We start from the raw sequence: 20,421 nt of genomic DNA, 5'->3' as shown, positions 1-20,421 counted from the left end.
GAATGCTCTTTCTTTCTCCAACATCCCAAAGATATGCAGGTTGCTTGGCTCTTAGTAACTACCATGTGAGAGGCAGAATATAAGACTATAAGATATAGGTGCAGAATTAGGCCATTTGGTCCATCAGGTCTGCTCTGCTATTTCATCATGGCTGATCCATTTTTCCTCTCAGCCCAACTCTTCTGCCTTCCCCTCGTATCCTTTCATGCCTGACCAATCAAGAATCTATCAACCTCTGCCTTAAAAATACATAAAGACCTGGCCTCCACAGTTGCCTGTGGCAAAGAATTCCACAGATTCACCACCCTCTGGCTAAAGAAGTTCCTCCTCATCTCCATTCTAAAAGAACTCGCCTCCATTCTGAGGCTGTGTCTTCTGGTCTTAGACTCTCCCACCATAGGAAACTTCCTCTCCACATCCACTCTATCAAGGCTTTTCACCATTGGATGGGTTAAATAGAATATAGGGGCAGATGATAGGTGAATAGGCTACAGCAAAAGCTAATTGGCAATGAAGTTATTGTGTGAATCAGCACAGTCTCTTCAAGCTGATACTACCTTCTTTTATGTGGTAAAGAAGTAAGAAAACATCCCCTAATTGGTCACAACCCAGAACAGGTAAGAAAGAAAGCTACCTTGTAACAACAGCTGAAAGTAATCAAATTGAAGATGCTTGTTGCATTTGGAAGAATACCGCAAAAAATAAGCTGAGTATTAAATGTCATAACCATGTAATGAATTTAAAAAATTTAAAATTTGAATAAACAGGTGTTTACTACACAATATATATTACAGATGTTCTTGTAGGTTTAATTATCTGCTGCAAGCCAATTCTAACATTATGATACAGCAAGATGAAAAGCAATGAGACTGAAAACTTACAAGGTGAAGAGTCTAATGGCTAGCATTTTGTTACACAGTCCTCTGTTTTAATGTGATAATATTAGTTCATTTGTCTTTATGAAAACTTTGGCATTCTAATTATAAATCTATACATATGATTGTGCTCTGTTGTGAGAAGTAATGTGACTGATGGAATAGCTAGTTTTTTTGCCTGTATTATTAGCTTACATTGTTCAGGATAATGGGCATTACCATGGTAACTGAAAGTTACACCCTGCTTAAGAAAAAAAATTTCAATGGACAAATCCAGTGAACTTTTTCTGTAAGCATTAGAAGCAAAGGTGACAACATAACTCAAACCTTACACTGGAATACTTAAAATACAGATGCTTCATGTGACATGAAACCTTCTCATCACGCATGAAGGGAGTCAGACTATCGACTGTTTACTCTTTTCCATGGATGCTGCCTGGCCTGCTGAGCTCCTCCTGCATTTTGTGTGTGTTGAAACCTTCTAAGCCGGGACAACCAAAGGACCCAGCAGCTTTTATTTTCCCTACATTTATCACTCTATTAATGCCTTTTCTGAGGTCATAAATATAGTGTCCTGCTGCCGCAGCAACAGCATACCAACCCAAATCAGCAATTACTTCTTGCAAAAGTTGATGCTTTCAATTGAGAATTTGGTTGGAGATGTTTGGACTTGTTAATGGCTCATAACTCCTCAACACGTAGTTCAACAACTGTTAAAGTAAATTAAGGCCCAAAACAGAACTTCTTCTGACTGTCTTATCAGAAATTATTACAAGAAAAAAATGGATGAAAAGCTTCAGGGGAAGATTGTGACTTGCCCAAAATAGGAGCTGTCCGAGTACAGCTCTTCTTCAGCTGATAGTCTCATCATAACAGCTTCTGTTTAAAGTTAATTAGATAAATAAGTGAGTAGAGGCAAGGAGTACAACTACATTTAGTCATAGTCATACTTTATTGATCCCGGGGGAAATTGGTTTTCGTTACAGTTGCACCATAAATAATAAATAGTAATAGAAATAGTAATAGTCATGGAAATAATAACTAGTAATAGAATAGTAATAGAAAAATAGTAATAAATAGTTAAATAGTAATAGGTAAATTATGCCAGTAAATTATGATATAAGTCCAGGACCAGCCTACCAGCCTATTAGGGGTATGATCGCCCAGTCGCTGAGTACGTTTAAGATTGAGTTAATCAATTTTGGCCATGAAGAGAAACAGGGTTCAGGCAAGGAAGTGGATAAGTAAAAGCTCATCTATAATCATACTGAACATCAGACCAGTCTCAGAGGTCTGCAGATCCACCTCTGCTGCTGTATTCTTGCATTTAAGAAGAAGGAAATTTGAAATGAATCACCCTGGAGACCATGATGAGGGATAACTCCCATGCAATTGTCCTCACTTGAAAGAAAATGTACAGCCAGGCATGGGAAAGGACTGAATATTGACATCAGCATAACTGCAAATGGACCAAGGAGGTCGCATGCCAGTGTACTGATGTTATGGATGTAGTTTTCAGCTTCAGTTCTTGAGTAGATCAATATTCTGAATACTGTAGAGCATAGGGAACCAATGACTAGTTTATCACCATTACTGAAGGCGTGACACCTGATGCTAGTTTACAGTTACTCTGGACTCACTGATTACAAAAGACTGAAACTGGGCTCTGTTATGTCACATTACTTTGGCAAGAAAAATTGTAGAGCTGAAGCCATATTATTGATCCCTTGAACACCCTTGTTCCAATGCTTAGAATTAGGAAAAAATAAACGGCGTCAGAGACACAAGTCCATGTTCCAAGATTTCCCTGGTAAAGCCCCGCAACTATTCCTCCACTACACTGATGACTGCATTGGTGCTGCCTCATGCACCCATGCTGAGCTTGTCAATTTAATCAACTTTGCCTCCAACTTTCATCCTGTCCTTAAGTTCCCTTAGCCCATTTCTGACACCTCCCTCCTCTTTCTCGGTCTCTCTGCCTCCTCTGTAGGCAAACTGTTGACCAACATCTTTTATAAACCTACCAATTCCCATGGTAATCTTGACTAAACCTCTTCCCGCCCTGTCTCCTTTGTCTCCATTGTATTTGTTCCCACGATGTGACATTCCTTTCCAGGACATCAGAGATGTCCTCCTGCTTCAAAGATCAGGGTTTCCCTTTCCTCCACCATTGGTGCTGTCCTCATCCACATTTTCTCCATTTCCTGAGCATCTGTGCTCACCCCAACTTCCCGTTGCCTGACAGCGATAGAGTTCCTCTTGTCCTTACCTACCACTGCAATGAGCCTCCACATCCCACACATCTTTCTCCACAACCTCCGCCATCTCCAAACGAATCTTATCACCAAACATATCTTTACCTCTCCCCCCATCACTCTACTTTCCACAGGAGTTGCTCCCTTTGTGAATTTGTCTCTCCCCTCTAATCTCCCTCTGGGCACTTAGCCTTGCAAGCAGCCTAAGTGCTACACCTGCCCATTCATCTCCTTCTGCTCCATTCGGGGCCACAAGTAGTCCTTCCAGGTGAAGCAACACATCACGTGTGATTCCACTGGGGTTGTGTATTGTGTCCGGTTCTCCCAATGTCCCAATGAGACCCGTCTTATGTTGGAGGACCGTTTCTTGAGCACCTCCGCTCCATCTGCCAAAAGCAGAATTTCCCAGTGGCCAACCATTTTAATTCCTATTCCTATTCCTCCCGAATGTTAGTTCTCGGCCTTCTCTTGTGCCACAATGAGGTCACCCTCGGGGTGGAGGAGCAACACCTTATGTTCCAACTGGGTAGCCTCCAACTTTTTGGCATGAATATCAATTTCTCCTTCTGATAAAACAAATATTCACAGCCCCTCCCCACTTCTTCTATTCCCCACTCTGGCCCTTTACTTTTTCTCATCTGCCTATCACCATCCCCCCCCCCCACCTCCCCCCGGGTCTCCTTTCTCCTTTCTCCTGTGGTCCACTCTCCACTCCTATCAGATTCCGTCCTCTCCAGCCCTTTACCTTTCCTATCCACTGGGCTTCACTTCATCTATCACCCTCTAGCTATCCTCCTTCTCCTCCCCCTACCTTTTATATCTGTCATCTTTCCCCTTCTTTCTGAAGAAGGGTCATGGCTCAAAATGTCGACTATTTATTAATTTCCATAGATGCTGCCTGACCTGCTGAGTTCCCCCAGCATTTTGTGTGCATTACTTTAGATTTCCAGCATCTGCAGAATTCCTCGTGTTTATCAGAGGCACAATGTTGATTGCTGTTTAATTCTGGTAAATATTTTTTAACCATTATAAGCAAGAGATTGACATTGGGCATATTTATTTAATACTATGCTGATCTGTAGATGGATAGAAATACAGAAACATAGAACAAAGAGATGATCATTGAGACCTAAAGGCATTCTGCCTCATTCAGCATAATCAGTATGGTTCATCCACGTCAGTATGCATCTATACCTTCTCCACTATATTCTAGGCATGCAGAAGCAGCAGCTTCTCCTATGTTGTCTGCAGGCGGTTTGAGCACTGAGAATTTTCAGCTCCTTACCTCATCATATCCCAAGATTACATATTAAACCACATTGGAGTTTAGAACATGGAAATTAGATGCTCATTAATCATGATCATAGAGTTCAGTGTCATATGATCCTTAGAGTTTCAAACGTTGGTACAATTAACAGCATGAGCAATTTGTGCCACACATTTGAACCCTTTCAAGTCAATTAACTTTTTCAATTCTTGATCACTCGCTCTCTTCCAGCCAGCAGCAGGCAGTGATCAGTAAAATTACATTCACTCCAGTGCTCAATGTTCGCTTTTACCAACAAGCAAAAAAAAATGCAGATTTCCAAGGAGCCCCTGATGCAGAATATATCAAATAAACATTTAGTTTTCACTGATTTGATATCGGTGCTACAGTTTTCATGTTTTTTGAAGAACATTTTACTCAGTACTTTTTAAAATTGCTCAGTCTAGCACATCGAATAGTCCCAGTGCCAGGGATTATGTGATAGAACCAGGTAGAATTGAAATTGGTTTATTATTGTCACAAGTACAGAGGTACAGTGAAAATCTTGGCTTGCATGTTGTTCATACAGACCAGTTCATTACACCATGCATTGAGGTAGAACAAAATAAAACAGTAACAGAATGTAGAATAAAGTGTAACAGCTGCAGGAAAAAAAAGTGCGGATCAGGTAGATACTAAGGTGCAAGATCATAACAACGTAGACTGAGGTCAAGGGTCCATTTTATCATAGTAGGAAACTAGTCGAGAGCCTTATAATAGTTGGGAGGAAGCTGTCCTTGAGCTTGGTGGTAAGTGCTTTCAGGGGTTTGTACTGTTTGCCCAATGGGAAAGGGAAGAAGTTAGGATGGCCAGGGTAGGTTGACTGCTTTACTGGAGGCAGCAAGAAGTGTAGACAGAGTCCATGGAGGGGAGGCTGGTTTCCATGCTATGCTGAGCTGTGTCCACAACTCTCTCCAGTTTCTTGTGGTCAGGGCCAGAACAGTTGCTTTACCAAACCGCGATGCATTCTGTGGAGTATTGATAAAAACTGATGAGGGTCAAAGGGGACATGCCAAATTTCTTTAGCCTCCCCAGGAAGTAGAGGCATCATTGAACCTTCTTGGCCATAGTCCAGAATTCAAAAGACGTTTCAAAAGTAGGAGCAGGGAGGGCCCAACACCAGCGATCCTTAAACCTGCTGCAGATTGTCCTGGTAGTTGATATGGCTGCAGATTAACAGGAAGAACACCAATAAGCGATGCTGCACTGGAGAAGGACAGAGCCCTCGGGATGAATACGAGGACTATTAAAGAGCAAAATGTAGAGATAAGGCTTGGACCCAGCAACAGATGAGGATTACACTTACTGCTGGTTGAGCTCAGGACAACCTCATGTTCCAGTTTTGATGTGTGGCATCTACAGTTCTCCTTGCAGGAAGAAAGTGAGTTATCAAGATCTGAAAAAGCTCATTCTCAGAAGAATGCAACACACTCTTCTTCAACACAATTCCTCCGTCTCCACCGCATCTGCTCTCAGGATGAGGCTTTTCATTCCAGGACGAGGGAGTTGTCCTCCTTTTTTAAAGAAAGGGGCTTCCCTTCCTCCACCATCAACTCTGCTCTCAAACGCATGTCCCCCATTTCACACACATCTGCTCTCACTCCATCCTCCCGCCACCCCACTAGGAATGGGGTTTCCCTGGTCCTCACCTACCACCCCACCAGCCTCCGGGTCCAACATATTATTCTCCGTAACTTCCGCCACCTCCAATGGGATCCCACCACTAAGCACATCTTTCCCTCCCCCGCCCTCCTCGCGTTCTGCAGGGATTACTCCCTATGCGACTCCCTTGTCCATTCGTCCCCCCCATCCCTCCCCACTGATCTCCCTCCTGACACTTATCCTTGTAAGCAGAACAAGTGCTACACATGCCCTTACACTTCCTCCCTTACCACCATTCAGGGCCCCAGATAGTCCTTCCAGGTGAGGCGACATTTCACCTGTGAGTCGACTGGGGTGATATACTGCGTCCGGTGCTCCCGATGTGGCCTTCTATATATTGGCGAGACCCGACGCAGACTGGGAGATCGTTTTGCTGAACACCTACGCTCTGTCCACCAGAGAAAGCAGGATCTCCCAGTGGCCACACATTTTAATTCCACATCCCATTCACATTCTGATATGTCTATCCATGGCCTCCTCTACTGTAAAGATGAAGCCACACTCAGGTTGGAGGAACAACACCTTATATTCCATATGGGTAGCCTCCAACCTGATGGCATGAACGTTGACTTCTCTAACTTCCGCTAATGCCCCACCTCCCTCTCATACCCCATCCGTTGTTTATTTATATACACACATTCCTTCTCTCTCTCTCCTTTTTCTCCCTCTGTCCCTCTGACTATACCCCGTGCCCATCCTCTGGGTTTTCCCCCCCTCCCCCTTTTCTCATCTCCGGGCCTCCCGTCCCATGATCCTCTCATATCCCTTTTGCCAATCACCTGTCCAGCTCTTGGCTCCATCCCTCCCCCCCCTGTCTTCTCCTATCATTTCGGATCTCCTCCTCCTCCTCCTCCCACTTTCAAATCTCCTACTAGATCTTCCTTCAGTTAGTCCTGACGAAGGGTCTCGGCCTGAAACGTCAACTGTACCTCGTCCTAGAGATGCTGCCTGGCCTGCTGCGTTCACCAGCAACTTTGATGTGTGTTGCTTGAATTTCCAGCGTCTGCAGAATTCCTCATGTTTGTGTTTTTAAACACACTCTGACAACATTTCATCCCTTTAGTGCTCATCATGTTGTAGGCTCAGTATAATGTTACCAAAGCAATATGATTCAATAAATGTGGCAGAAGTCAAAAACCGCATGCACTGCCGATAGGATCCCAACAGCCTTACAGTTTGAGGGACAGGTTGGGAACGTTGCAGCCAGTGCTTCTGATCTATTTGATATGAAACAACTGCATCACTGACATCCACAAAAAAAATCAGTAAAGGCCTCTCCCTAACAGTCACAACAGGGTCGAATTGTGGGACATGACCTGAAGGCATGAGAGTGTACCTCCAAGAGCAAGGATTGTTACAAAGGGGCTGGCCTTACCTTACTGGGGCTCTGATGATTGCTCAGTCAAACCTAGATCAACAGGCTTTAAGCAACCCTCATATGTGGGTGAAAAAGCTCGGGAGCTTCAAGACCCTACATTGAGAATTGAATGTGAAGGCCACACTCCTGTATTGGAGGTGTCATCACAGTTTGAAGACAGGCATCTCATCCAGCAGTAACACAAGACAGTGCCCCAGTCAGAACTGCCAATCATCCATCTGTATTTGTGATTCACTTTTTCTCTCTCTGCATCAGCCTAGCTGGGGCCTCCAGGACATGTTCTAACAACTCCCTTATTAGCAACATAGATAACCTTCTACCTGCCCTCATTGACCCATTTGGTTTGGTCTTACCATATCTCAGGTATTCCGTTTGTCCTAGCCATCCCTCTCACCACCTTCCTTTCAATTTACAATTACCTCTTCTTTTCACTCTGTCCCATTCTGAAGAATGGACTCCTGCCTAAAACATTAACTGTTTCTCTTTCCACAGATGCTGCCCAACCTGAATTTTCTGTTTTTATTGGTTGGAAACTGATCAATACCACCAGCAAAAAGCTTCTGATTCATAACATTAATTTTGTTCTCTCTCCATAGATGCCACCTGATTTGCCTAGTATTTCAATGGCTCTCTGATTTTATTTCAGATTTTCAGCATCTGCAGGTTTTGATTGCATTTATGTCATGTGCACCAACTGATCGGGCTTGGAGTCACTGCCTTTTGTATTCCCACTGTCAGAAAGAGAACCCAAGAGTATGCTTTGGAGCGCAAGGGCATCAAATCCTTATCTGGGACCTGTGAGGCACTTGTGCCACTGTTCAGGGGGTGTCATAGGTTTAGATTCCACCTCAGAGATTTGAAGACTAAGCTGGTCTCTAGTAATACTGAAAAACCTCCATAATTTGAATGAGACATTGAATGAAGGTCCCATCAGTGTCTCAGGTGCCTAATTGACATGTTCAATTGAATAGTTTCTTTCTTCCTCATTGAAAGTCCCTGCAACACCTCATATCTTAACTGGTGCAAAATTAAGAAGCAATGATATCTGGAGGCAGCCTCACAACACGCCAAAGCAATGGTACCATGATTCTGTGTATATCACCTCAGGAGAGATTGTGGCCTCTACTGGCTCTGTATAGCATAGATCATTGACCTAGACAATAATCTATGATTAGTCTTTTATATGCAGAATAGGAAATAACCTCACACCACCACCAGGGGAACAGATTCCCCAATCCTTATCCAGACAGTTTCTGTAATTTATACCCTGATCCAGGGTCTCAATCTGAATTATCAGTTCTTTCCCCACCACCACCCACCAGCTCTGCTCAACCTGTTGAGTTCCTCTAGCAGATTACTTTTGTTTCAAATCCCAACTTTTGTGTCTCCAGTTAGTATCCATTACCTTGACCCTTGGGTGCCAATGTTAGTTTTTTTGGTCATTTGCGTGTATGTGTACAGACAAAGGAAATAAGAGGCAGACATACAGATTTCCTCAAAGAGGTCAGTCCCACTGACCACACTTCCAGCTGACCTACAATCTCCTACCAAGCTAAACTGGTAATGAATACATCAAGCAGGGTCTCATACCCGAGAAAACTCTGAGCAGTTTCAAACTCAGGGAAGTGCACATCTCACATAACCTCTCATGGTCCCAAAACACATCTTACACAATCAGGAAAGCTCACCAACACTTCTACTTCCTAAGGAAGCTGAAGAGAGATGGATTTTGCACATCGATACTCATATCCTTCTACAGATGTGCAGTGGAGAGGTACGGAAACTGTTCTGTGATGGACAGAGAGGTTCTACCATGGGTAGTTAAACATGCCCAATCTATCACTGGCACTGGCCTATCCACCATCAAGGATATATATACAGAAAGGTGCTGAAAAAGGGCTGGTAAAAATGATCCCACCCACCCTGCTCATGGACTGTTTGCCCCTCTCCCATCAGGGAGAAGGCTATGTAGCATACTCGCCAGGACCACCAGACTCAAAAACGGTTACTTTCCCCAAGCAGTAAGGGTGATCAACACCTTCACTTCCCACGGCACCACTACTTTATCATTTCCTGTCAAAGTCACCTCACATACTGACAATCCTGTGTCTAGCATCACTTTATGGATGTACAATCAATCTGTGGATATAAGCGATCTTATGTATTTATATTTACTGTTTTTTAAATTTCTGTTCTTTATCTTATTGTGTTTTTCTTTTGGTTTGCATCAGATCCACAGTACATTTCATTATTTCATTCTCCTTTACACTTACGTAATGGGAATGACATTAAACAACTTTAAATCTTGAATCTTGATGAGTCACTGTAATCTACTGTTTGTAAACTTGGGGTTGAAACACTATCGACTAGACCCCGTCTCATTATTCCATTCCCCATCTCTAAGCGATTGCAGTGTCTAAAGTACAGCTTGTGCTGTGAACATCTGATCCGGTATGAGCATTCTGACATGATCTCAACCCCTTTTCTGGTTACAGATTTGACCTCCTTCCCTGAGGTCCCATTGCTGAGTCTCAAACTTACTCACCTATCTCAGTAAAATTCAGTGTCTTCTGAGATATCACACTTTGTTTATTTATTGAGGTATAGCATGGAATTGGTCCTTCCAGCCCTTCGAGCCACGCAGCCCAGCAACCCCCGATTTAACCCTCGCCTAGTCAAAGGGCGATTTACAACGACCAATTAATCTACCAACTGTAGATGGTTATGTTTGTTGGAGGTCAGTGATTCTGGCTTTGGGACATCACTACAGGAGTGCCTCAGAGCAGTGTCCTAGACTGAACCATCGTCAGCTGCTTCATCCATCACCTTCCTAATGAACATAAGAAACAGGAGCAGGAGTAGGCCATCTGGCTCATTGAGTCTGCTCTGCCATTCAACAAGGTCATGGCTCATCTGACCAAATGCTCATTTCCACCTACCTGCCTTTTCCCCATAACCCTTAATTCCCCTACTATGCAAAAATCTATCCAACCTTGTCTTAAATATATTTACTGAGGTAGCTTTCACTGCTTCATTGAGCAGAGAATTCCACAGATTCACCACTCTCTGGGAAAAGCGGTTCCTCCTCATCTCCATCCTAAATCTACTCCCCTGAATCTTGAGACTATGTCCCCTAGTTCTAGTCTCACCTACCGGTGGAAACAACTTTCCTACCTCTATCTTATCAATCCCTTCAATAACTTTATATGTTTTATAAGATCTCCTCTCATTCTTCTGAATTCCAGTGGGTACAGTCCCAGGTATCTCAATCTCTCCTCATAGTCTAAGCCTGTCATCTCTAGAATCAACCTGTTGAACCTTCTCTGCACCACCTCTAAGGCCAGTATATCCTTCTTTCCATCCTCAGGTGAGAATTGGGGATGTTCAATGTTCAATTCTATTTGCAACTCCTCAGCAACTGAAGCCGCCCACTCCTGCATGTGTCAGGCCTAGACAGCTGTGGCTATTGGCTGTTGAATGGCAACTAAACACCAGTGGATAGACTAGTGCCAGGCCATAACCACCTTCATCCAGAGAAATCTGACCACCATTCATTGACATCTGTGACAACACCATCACCAAGTCCTCCACCATCAGCATCCTGGGAGGTGATCATTATTGACCGGAAAATGGATGCACCAGCTGGCTCTCTACTACAGCAGGTCAGAAGCTAGTTATCCAGTTCATGTGACTCACTTCCTAAGATCTCAACGCCTTTCCCTCAACTACAAGGATCAAATCAGGAATACTTTCTACGTCTGAATGAACGTAGATTCAACAATACTCAAGAGATTCAGATTCAGATCAGATTAGGTTACACCAGGGTGTGATGACACTCTTTGTTCACGTAGGGTAAAAAGTATACACGGTACAATATATATAGACATGAGCCTAAACAGCAGAATGGTGTTGGGAATGTAATGCAATCTGAAGTAAAGCAAAAAGAAATGCTGAAGTGGCAATAGTGGAAAAGTTAGAATGAAGGGGTCAAGAATTTGGCAGCACCATCGGGAAGAATATGGAAGAGCCCAACACTACCTAGGGCAAAGCAGTCTACTATTTGGTATTGCATTACCCGACCTAAACTTTTCTTCCCTTGCAGTGTCTGTCAGACCACAAAACACATTCAGGTACATGCCTAAGCCTTTCCGACTGCACCTTCCAAACTCATAACCTCTACCATTAGGAAGGATAAGGGTATCAGGTAATGGAATCACCTCCGCCTGAAGCCTCCCCACTGAGCACACTGGCCATGATTTAGTTTTGAATTTGTGCTCAGTGATCTCTGACAGCTGCGGATTGAAGTGTCATCTCAAATTCTGAGCTACTTCTGCAAACAAGGTACCTGTAATTTTCTGCGTAGCTACTGACAGTGAGCATGCAACACACACAGAGGAGTTTACTTCTGCAGTTTCTCTTACTTATCCTCACCGAAGCATTCAGTACCTCTGCATTCCCAGTGGAATCTTCCAGCCTGGCACTCAAACGGCTGTGAAGAACATCCCCATCCTCACCGTGCAGTGTGAATGGTTCACATGCCTTGCTACAAACCCCATACGTCCACAAGGCCTCCTTGATCTCTATTTACCATTTTCATTGATCTCTTGCCAAAATGGTGCTGCACTATTGAAGCCTGCTGTGCATTTGTGCTTTTACTCTCTGCTTGATCCACAGTATGAAAAGTTACATGACTTTTCATCTTTTAATTTTACTTCAAGATCATTTTCTGAAGCCCTAAGACTAAATGCTTCTGTTGTGTGAATAATAGTGGTGGCCTGCAGTTCTTCTGATCCCTAGAACTCATATTAAACACACTAACAGAACCTACAGTGAGAGACTGTGCCGTAATTTCCGCTCCGCCTTTTACCCTTTATCCTTGCAGGCACGGAGTCTCCACGCTGTGAATGAGGTTAAAATGCTGCATCTATAGTCCCAGCTCCAATACTTCGTTTTGCAGTTCATTTTGATTAAGGCACGTAGGATTTATGGTGATTTGGCAAATGACTTGTCCATGGAAGGCTGAGAGTAGTGATGAATGGGAGTTATTCTAACTGGACGTCTGTGACCAGTGGCGTCCTGCAGGGATCTGTTGTTCATAATACAGTATATACATATATAATTGATCTGGATGAAAATGTAAATTGGCTGATTAGCAGGTTTTCAAGTAACAGAAACATTGGCGCAGTTGTAGATGGTGAGGAAGACTGTCAAAAGAAATATGGTTGGCAGATGCAATTTAATCTGGACAAGTGTAAGATGGTGCATTCTGGGAGGACAAATGTTGGAGGAAAGTATACAGTAAATGGCAAAAAAAAGTAGTATAAAGAACACAGAGTATAAAAAGTTAGAAAGAAATGTTGCAGTTATATTAAAATTTTCTTTGGCCACATCTGAAATATTGGGTGCAGTTCTGGTCACAATATTACAGGAAGTGGTGACTGTGGAGAGGAGCCAGAAAGAGTTCGCCAGGGTGTTGCAAGGATTAGAGAGTATTACCTATAAGAAGAGATTATACAAATTTAGCTTGCTTTATCTGGAGTGCCAGAGGCTGAGAGGTGATCTGTTAGATATATGTAAAATTGTGAGAGATATAAACACGATAGGAAGATTCTTTTACCAGGGTGAAAATGTCAAATATTAGAAGACATAAGATTAAGATGAGAAGGGAAAGTTTGAAGGACATTTACAAAGAAGGTTTTCTTTTTAAACAGCATTTGACTGGAACTTGCTGCCAGAAGAGGGGGTGGAAACAGAAATAGTAGCTACAGTTAAGAGGTATTTAGACCGACTCCCGAACCGACACTGCATGGCAGGATATGGATCATGTGCAGGCAGATGGAATTGGTTTCAATTGGCTTCATGATCAACACAGACTTGGTGGGTCACAGATCCTGCTCCTGAGCTTTGTTCTTTGAAAATTATTCCAAAACCTGCCTAGTGCAAATTGGCTGTGCCACTAAATGCAACAGTGACTAATCATGACAGTAATTATTTAGCGCTGAAAAGAATGCAGAATCTAAAGGCTAAAAATATAATACATGTTCATTGAGATTACTTGTTCCATCTGAACATGTAACTGCAGAAGGTGACTTTGGGGAAGATTTTATTTTGATGAAATGTGATAAGATAAGTTTTAAAATTGGCCTGAATCACCATAGTGTATCTAATAACTAATGACTAGAAACAAATTAGAAACAAGTACACAATTCTAAATTCTTAAAGAAGGAAAAAGGGATAACAATACCTTGCATGCATTAGACAGAAGGCATAATCTTAAGATTTCACTGCTTCTTTCCCAGGTAAATGGAGAGGATCTGTCCGGTCTGAACCACGGGCAAGTTGTTGAGATTCTGCGGAGAGCCCAGGGCGTAGTGATGTTGACCATCAGCAGAAAGCCACCTCTGCACTTGGACAGTACGCAAGGTACCACGAAGACTCCTTCCAAAAATAAATTATTATATCCTGGTAAGGAAAAGGAGTTTGTAAAATCTGATATGAAAATATTGTGAAATAGGTAACAGAAATATAGTTTTATGCAGGAATGCAATCTCTTTAACAGGGAGTATTAAAAACCCCTTCATTAATTTCAAGGATTATAATTTGTCCTCTGCAGCTAAATCTACTCTACGTATCAGCAGTTCTTTTCTCGATGTGATCTCTGACTGGCTCACATCCTATTCTGAAGCTGTAGCTGCAACTTAATTGGATGGAACCCCAGGAGGCAAGGACAACGTGGAGAAGGGAGGATTAGCATGGGGAAAGGATGATGGGGAGATATAACTGCTCTCTGCTTGATGTTGAGAGAGCTAGTGGGTGCAAAAATGGCATTTCTCCACTAACACTGGTTCACATTCACACTCCTCAGCCTGTTGTGTTCACACACTCTCCCCACCCATGTTCCCATGTAGACATCCATCTCCCCACTCCTCCTTGTTCACACTAACACCTCCCCAATTGCACTCACACTCGTCACACTTCCCTATTAACAGGGCAAAGGTTAACTGTTGTGTCCATTTGTGCCAGGCTGACCCTGGACATTCACCATATGTTGCCAGGGCAGCTGGTGTTCCCATAGCTGCCAGGCAGGTCCCACCTGTGCTGTTCTAATGGGAAAGAATCCACAAATGTTGGGCTCTTGTAGCATGGAACAAACAGTCCTAAGTTTAGCCCAGGGGATTATCATACATCCTGACATTTGGTGACCAGAATTGGATGCAAAAGGTCTACTTGTGCTTGGTCAGCGTTTGATAATCAGAGATGGCAGAGATGGTGCTCGGTGCTCGGTGTCGGAGGGCTGGTTGGATCTTCAAGTTTTCGGACGACTCAGAGTCGGACTGTGGTCAGGTATGGCAGGGAGAGTTTTCTTCCTTCTCCTGTCTGCGTGAGATGTAGGACTTTTGAGAGACTTTGAACTTTTTACCATGCTAACGGCCTGTTCTTCATCAAGTTATGGTATTGCTTGCACTGTTGTAACTATATGTTATAATTATGTGGTTTTTGTCAGTTTTTCAGTCTTGGTCTGTCCTGTGTTTCTGTGATATCACACCAGAAGAAAATTGTATAGTTTCTTAATGCATGCATTACTAAATGACTATAAAAGGGGACTGAGTGTCCTCATAATCTAATTAATCTAGTAATCTAATCTAATAATCTGGAGGCCTTTTATGGACCAAGAACACCAGTGCAGCAGACCAGCCAGCATTGACCTGTTCTAAATTCCCTAAGGCCTGGTTTTGCCACGTGGCAGGTGGCAAGACTGAGATTATACTGCATGTGAGCAATACCCTCGAGTGCTATTCTATTCTGATAAATTGTTCAAAAGCAAAATTTTACAGATGATGGAACTCTTAAAAAAATTGAAATTCACAACAAATGAAGCAACACCTTGTCTGGGGAAATAGTAACTCTACACAGTAGGGCATTGTGTGAATGCTGTCTGGCCTGAACATTTCCAGCATTTTCTGTACCTGCAGACTTTTGCTTTTGTGCATGGGAACTAGCTGGCCTTGCAGGATAACAAAGTAAAAAGTAGAGTGCCAAATACCAACAAAGAGAATCTGGCTCTACAGTGGGTTTGCTGACACGATCAGGTGGAGATGCCTTTGTGTTGAATTGGGTGTACCACCTCACATTATATAGAATTCTGAGTCCATACAATTAGATGGTATAGGGCTGCAAACTCAATAAAATCTGTAAAGAAAACAGTCAAAATCTATCTGTAATATCTGCCACTGACCCTCACCTTGACCATTTCTGTTAAACTGCACAGGAAAGTGGTGTTAGGTAAATTGAAGGGATTAAAGGCAGATAAATCCCCAGGGCCAGATGGTCTGCATCCCAGAGTGCTTAAGGAAGTAGCCCAAGAAATAGTGGATGCATTAGTGATAGTTTTTCAAAACTCTTTAGATTCTGGACTAGTTCCTGAGGATTGGAGGGTGGCTAATGTAACCCCACTTTTTAAAAAAGGAGGGAGAGAGAAACCAGGGAATTATAGACCGGTTAGCCTAACATCGGTGGTGGGGAAACTGCTAGAGTCAGTTATCAAAGATGTGATAACAGCACATTTAGAAAGCAGTGAAATGATCGGACAAAGTCAGCATGGATTTGTGAAAGGAAAATCATGTCTGACGAATCTCATAGAATTTTCTGAGGATGTAACTAGTAGAGTGGATAGGGGAGAACCAGTGGATGGGGTATATTTGGATTTTTAAAAGGCTTTTGACAAGGTCCCACACAGAAGATTAGTGTGCAAACTTAAAGCACACGTTATTGGGGGTAAGGTATTGATGTGGATAGAGAATTGGTTGGCAGACAGGAAGCAAAGAGTGGGACTAAACGGGACCTTTTCAGAATGGCAGGCAGTGACTAGTGGGGTACCGCAAGGCTCAGTGCTGGGATCCCAGTTGTTTACAATATATATTAATGACTTGGATGAGGGAATTAAATGCAGCATCTCCAAGTTTGCGGATGACACGAAGCTGGGTGGCAGTGTTAGCTGTGAGGAGGATGCTAAGAGGATGCAGGGTGACTTGGATAGGTTAGGTGAGTGGGCAAATTCATGGCAGATGCAATTTAATGTGGATAAATGTGAAGTTATCCACTTTGGTGGCAAAAACAGAAAAACAGATTATTATCTGAATGGTGGCCAATTAGGAAAAGGGGAGGTGCAACGAGACCTGGGTGTCATTATACACCAGTCATTGAAAGTGGGCATGCAGGTACAGCAGGCGGTGAAAAAGGCGAATGGTATGCTGGCATTTATAGCAAGAGGATTCGAATACAGGAGCAGGGAGGTACTACTGCAGTTATACAAGGCCTTGGTGAGACCACACCTGGAGTATTGTGTGCAGTTTTGGTCCCTTAATCTGAGGAAAGACATCCTTGCTAAGAGGGAGTACAAAGAAGGTTCACCAGATTGATTCCTGGGATGGCAGGACTTTCATATGATGAAAGACTGGATGAACTAGGCTTATACTCATTGGAATTTAGAAGATTGAGGGGGGATCTGATTGAAATGTATAAAATCCTGAAGGGATTGGACAGGCTAGATGCAGGAAGATTGTTCCCAATGTTGGGGAAGTCCAGAACGAGGGGTCACAGTTTGAGGATAAAGGGGAAGCCTTTTAGGACCGAGATGAGGAAAAACTTTTTCACACAGAGAGTGGTGAATCTGTGGAATTCTCTGCCACAGGAAACAGTTGAGGCCAGTTCATTGGCTATATTTAAGAGGGAGTTAGATATGGCCCTTGTGGCTAAAGGGATCAGGGGTATGGAGGGAAGGCTGGTACAGGGTTCTGAGTTGGATGATCAGCCATGATCATACTGAATGGCCGTGCAGGCTCGATGGGCCGAATGGCCTACTCCTGCACCTATTTTCTATGTTTCTATGTTTCTATGAAAAGGTCCTTCAGCCCACAGTGTGTGTAGCAACCAAGATCTGATTCCTTGACCCAAAGGATAGAGATTTATGATTTTCAGCTATTTTCACTGACAGTATTTCCACCACTTGCAATTTTGTTGTGTATGGTCCATCATAACATATATTCGTATTAACATCGGATGAAGCTGAGGAGGATACATTCTTCACTTTCACAGAGATACAGTGCCAGCAGAGAAATCTACAAGGACTTGAGAACGAGACCCCAAGAGGATGCCCTGGAGATTCCAGTGAGGTAAGCAAACGAGGAAAATCTACCAGTGGATGATCAAAGTGTCAGGTGTTCTCAGGTGAACTCTGCCAGCATGAAGCAGATGGCAATGATCTCTCTCTCTAATCTCATCAAAAATTCAAGGGTTAATGAGTCATTTCTAAAGGCGTACACAGGCAGTCCCCTAGTTAAGACAGGCTTCTGTTCCTCAGAGCTGTTCATAATCCAGACAGTTTGTAACTCAGAAATGCAGCCACCCAGCAAGTGATTGAATTACAAATACAAGCCAAGCACGGGCAATGTGTCATTAAAACAGAACGTTTAACTCAACCATTCGGATATCACTGCAGATTTAGTTTGCACTAACTAGAGGGTAGATAGCCAGTGTAAAGAGGTGAGAGGGAGACGCACGGCTGGAGCTGGCAGGTGATAGGTGGAGCCAATCTGCCCATCATCTCTCTCCTCACTTGGTTCTACCTATCACCTGTCAGCTCCTGCCTCACTCCTCCCTCTCACCCCTTTATACAAGCCTTTTCAGTATCAAACATCTTGACCCAAAATGTCAGCCAACCTTTTACCTCCACAGATGCTGTCTGATCCACAGAATTCCTCCAGCAGTTAACTTTTTTTCTGATTGTGATACTGGGCTGCAGTGAAGGGCAGAACAACTGTTTACAGATATTCCCTTTTGTTTATATGTGTAGGAACAGGAAGAAGACATGATAATTATTTAAAATGACATTGGTCTTTAAAATGCTTTCAGAAACTGATTAGTAGTTGCTCCACCATTATGCAAATTGTATTAATTAGGTCTATAGGATTATGCTGAAATTCTGTTCATAATTCCTGTCTCTATTTAGATCGATATGAAACTAAATAAAACAAGTATAATCAAGCCCAATTTGCACATATAAATTAGGTATCAGTAATTGACCGCCTGTTACTCTTCAGAGTTTGAAAATTTCAGGCCAGTTAATAAACATGTAAGTACCAGCCACACAGATCTCCAGTGTGTAAGCATTACAAATGCAGAGAATAATTTGCTATCAGTCCCAGATAGCTCAGTATAAGTGGATGCACATAGCTAACCGGTCAATAGGTATCTGCAACTTGACCCAGGGATCTTCTTGCACTTGCCTGACGGAAATAGGTTAGCCATATTGGGACAGGCCTGAATCATTGCCTATGCCTCTAGTCTAGATGCTGAGGTCCAGCATCACTGGCTTTGTGTGTCCTTTCTGCAGTGGGAAGTGGAGAACAGCAGCACCTGTAGTACACAAGAATGTCATATCAGCACTTCACAAAATTCATCTGAAAGTTTTAACAGCCATCAAATATCCACCCCATCGCTTTGCCAGCTATTAAAGTACTTGAGAGTAATTTAATAGTTTGTGGTACAGATAACTACTTCAACGCAAATACATAAAGATTAAAATTATTCAAAATTTACTCAATTAACTGAAAATACATGGATAATTGAAAACATTAAGCCTCATTAAGATGATTTATGCTTACATTTTATTTGCATCTTAATATTGTGTTCTATGATCTCCATTCAACCTGGCTCAGAGATTGAGAGACAATGAATGTTGGCCAAACTGTGCAAGATTTTACTCTGTATTCTGAGTTTATGGGAGGGATTGGGACAGTACACACATAGATTTGTTTCTATTGGATAATGCCAATGGTTCTGTTCAGAAATCCCAGCACTTACCATGAAGACCTGGGCCATAAAAAATTACGGAAGTTAGAAGAACAATTTCTTCATCCAGAAGTGGGTGTCTGTGGAATGAGCTGTCAGAGCAAGTGATTGAGGCTGGTTCAATAAATACATTAAAAGACACTTAGATGGGTCTGTGGGCCAAACAGAGGCAAGTTATGGGTACCTGGGTTATCATGGGTGCATAGGGCTGAAAGTCCTCTTTCCTTACTAAACACAGGAGATTCTATGGATGCTGGAAATCCAGTGTAACACACACAAAATGCAGGAGGAACTCAGCAGGTCAGGCAGCATCTATAGAAAGTTGACATTTCAGGCCAAGACCCTTCGTCAGGGATGGAAAGGGAGGGGGAAGATTCCAGAATACAAAAGGTGGGTAGGAGGAGAAGGAGGGTAAGCTAGAAGGTGACAAATGAAGCCACGTGGGTGGGAAAGGTAGGCTGGAGAAGAGGGGATCTGATAGAAGAGGGGAGTAGACCATGGGAGAAACAGAAGAAGGAAGGGAAGGAGGAAAAACAGAGAAAAAAAATCTACCAGAAGGAGAAATTGATATTCATGCCATCAGGTTGGAGGCTACCTAGATGGAATATGAGGTGTTGCTCCTCAACCCTGAGAGTGGCCTCATGATGAAATGGGACAGGAGCGAAAATGGTTGCCCACCAGGAAATTCTGCTTTTGTTGGATGGAGCAGAGGTGCTTGGAGTATTCATGTCGGGCCTTACGAATGTAGAGGAGGCTGCATCGGAAGCACTGGATATAATTGACAACCCCAACCAGATTCACAGGTGAAGTGTTGCCTCACATGGAAGGACTGTTTGGGGCCCTGAATGAAGGTGAGGGAGGACGTGAATGGGCGGGTGTAGCAGTTCTCTCGCTTGTCAGTTCTGTTCCAGGAGGGATGTGCTGGAAGAGAGATTAGCGGGGAGGGTTGAATGGACAAGTTAACCACAGAGAGAGTGATCCCTGCAGAAAGTAGAGAGTAGGGGTGGGAAGTAAAGGTGTGTTTGGTGGTAGGATGCTTTTGAAGATGGCACAGGTTACTCTCTCCATACTGTATTAATCTATCACTATTATAGG

General features: G+C 43.0%; 1 protein-coding gene across 1 annotated transcript in view; it reads left to right on the top strand.

The window, feature by feature from the left end:
- Window positions 1–20,421, top strand: part of ptpn20 (protein tyrosine phosphatase non-receptor type 20) — a 412,353-nt gene that overhangs the window by 344,714 nt on the left and 47,218 nt on the right. Inside the window, exons 39-40 of the mRNA XM_072282567.1 lie at window positions 13,776–13,941; window positions 17,572–17,648. Of these exons, the coding sequence (XP_072138668.1) occupies window positions 13,776–13,941; window positions 17,572–17,648 (243 nt within the window). The remainder of the gene's footprint in view (window positions 1–13,775; window positions 13,942–17,571; window positions 17,649–20,421) is intronic.

This window comes from Mobula birostris, chromosome 18 (genome assembly GCF_030028105.1).
Source record: "Mobula birostris isolate sMobBir1 chromosome 18, sMobBir1.hap1, whole genome shotgun sequence".
Lineage (NCBI taxonomy): Eukaryota > Metazoa > Chordata > Chondrichthyes > Myliobatiformes > Myliobatidae > Mobula > Mobula birostris.
Note: the sequence above shows the minus strand (reverse complement) of the source record. Positions and strands in the feature narration are given on the sequence as shown.